This window comes from Lactuca sativa, chromosome 2 (assembly GCF_002870075.4).
Source record: "Lactuca sativa cultivar Salinas chromosome 2, Lsat_Salinas_v11, whole genome shotgun sequence".
Classification (NCBI taxonomy): Eukaryota; Viridiplantae; Streptophyta; class Magnoliopsida; order Asterales; family Asteraceae; genus Lactuca; species Lactuca sativa.
The window spans coordinates 65,275,437-65,277,271 of record NC_056624.2 but is presented as its reverse complement, the minus strand read 5'-3'; the positions used below and the strand labels follow the sequence as shown (position 1 = coordinate 65,277,271).

The following is a 1,835-nucleotide window of genomic DNA, read 5'->3' as shown; positions in this document are numbered from 1 at the left end:
TAACAATATTCAAATTTTATATACAATATCTAGGAATATTTATATTATTAAAATACATATCTTATATCACAAAATCATTTTCTATATAAAATATAAAATTAATATTTTCTTAAAGTGAAACAAGTACATTGTTAGGGAAATAGAAGTAAGCACAGGAGTCTAGAATTGATAAATCAAATGGAATCATAAAATACCTAATGGGCCTACTAAAAATCGAATTGATCCATTTAGCCCATCGAAACCAAGATTAACCCGGTGGGTCCATTCCATCGCCATTTTTCTCTCTGGAAGCTTTCAGAAGTATCAGTCTCCTCAACCTTCAAGACAAGCCTAGAAATCCGTAAATCCCACTCAATCACTTTTTCCCTCCTATAAATAATAATCTCCGATCGACCTCCGAAAGACAAGAGAACTTGCGATTTCAGTGTCACAATCCGAAGATCAAATATTCGTCTAAAGTTTCAGTCATGTCGATCATTCCAAGTTTCTTTACAGGCAGAAGGAGCAGCGTATTCGATCCCTTCTCCCTCGACATCTGGGACCCTTTCCAGGGCTTTTCAAGTGTCCTCAACAACCTACCCGAATCATCACGCGAAACAGCAGCAATCACCAACGCCAGAATCGATTGGAAGGAGACGCCGGAGGCGCACGTTTTCAAGGCGGACTTGCCTGGGCTGAAGAAAGAGGAGGTGAAGGTGGAGGTTGAAGAAGGAAGGGTGTTGCAGATAAGCGGAGAGAGGAGCAAGGAACTTGAGGAGAAGAACGACAGGTGGCACAGGGTAGAGAGAAGCTCCGGGAAGTTCTTGAGGAGATTCAGGCTGCCGGAAAATGCAAAAATGGAAGAGGTGAAAGCTAGCATGGAGAACGGCGTGCTGACGGTGACTGTGCCCAAGGCAGAAGAGAAGAAGCCGGAAGTGAAGTCCATCGACATTGGTGGGTGAGTTTCAGGAGTGGCAATGTGGTAATTTGGTGTTAAACTGTTTGTTGTAATAGTTAAGAAGTCTGAGTATTTGAGTTGTTGGATCGTTGTACTTGAATAAGATGATCCAATTTGAGTTCCTTTTGTGAATGTAATAATACATGATGTGATATTGAATTGTTTGTTTTAATAAGGTTATAAAGTCTTCTATAAGATGCATCTTTTACATGGTTGGGTTGGCTAATTTACACAAACACATTTATGAAATATTTTATTGGTTAGAAAAATTTTGTCATACGATGCTAATTTTATTTTTATTTACTAAAAAGGAATTTACTTTACACAACAAAATTGTTTTATACACGTTAATTTGTGTTTTAAAATATTATATTATAAAATTTTATTAAACATAGATTTTAATGTGATTGGCACAAGTTTGTGAAATATTCTAGAATTTGCGATAGAAAAAGCCTAATGATTAGCAATGCATTAGCTAATTGATTGGGTCTCTGGTCAATATTGTATCAAATTAGGGGTGGGCATTTGAACCGAACCGGACCGACAGGTTATGGAGAATATTGTGGACCGTGAACCGGACCAGATGAGTCGGGTCCGGGTTCAGGTTCGGATTTTCCGGTTCTTAGATTCATTTGGACCGGTACAACTTTAATTGCATAGAGTACAAGTTATTAAAATAAGTTTCTGTGTTTGATAGAACTCGTTAAAACGAATATGTTATTGGGTTTGATACGATACAACTTGTAAAAATGATTAGATTTATGTTTCATACATAACTAATGTGTCTTGATGTTATAATATTATAACTTGTAAAATTAATTTTCCAAATAAAAAAAACTAACATATAAATCAAGTTCATCAAGATCCCTTTCATATGATTTATATGTCAAAGATACAT

At 36.2% G+C, this 1,835-nt stretch overlaps 1 protein-coding gene across 1 annotated transcript; it reads left to right on the top strand.

Annotated features, from left to right (window-relative positions):
* The first annotated feature begins 289 nt into the window (after positions 1–289).
* Positions 290–1,132, top strand: LOC111888935 (17.8 kDa class I heat shock protein). The gene has a single exon (XM_023885070.3). The coding sequence runs from the start codon at positions 468–470 to the stop codon at positions 939–941; it is 474 nt and encodes a 157-aa protein (XP_023740838.1). The 5' UTR covers positions 290–467; the 3' UTR covers positions 942–1,132.
* The last annotated feature ends 703 nt before the right edge of the window (positions 1,133–1,835 follow it).

What these genes read in the sequence shown, in the direction of transcription:
- LOC111888935 (XM_023885070.3), top strand. Translation starts at nt 468, where the DNA reads ATGTCGATCATTCCAAGTTTCTTTACAGGCAGAAGGAGCAGCGTATTC.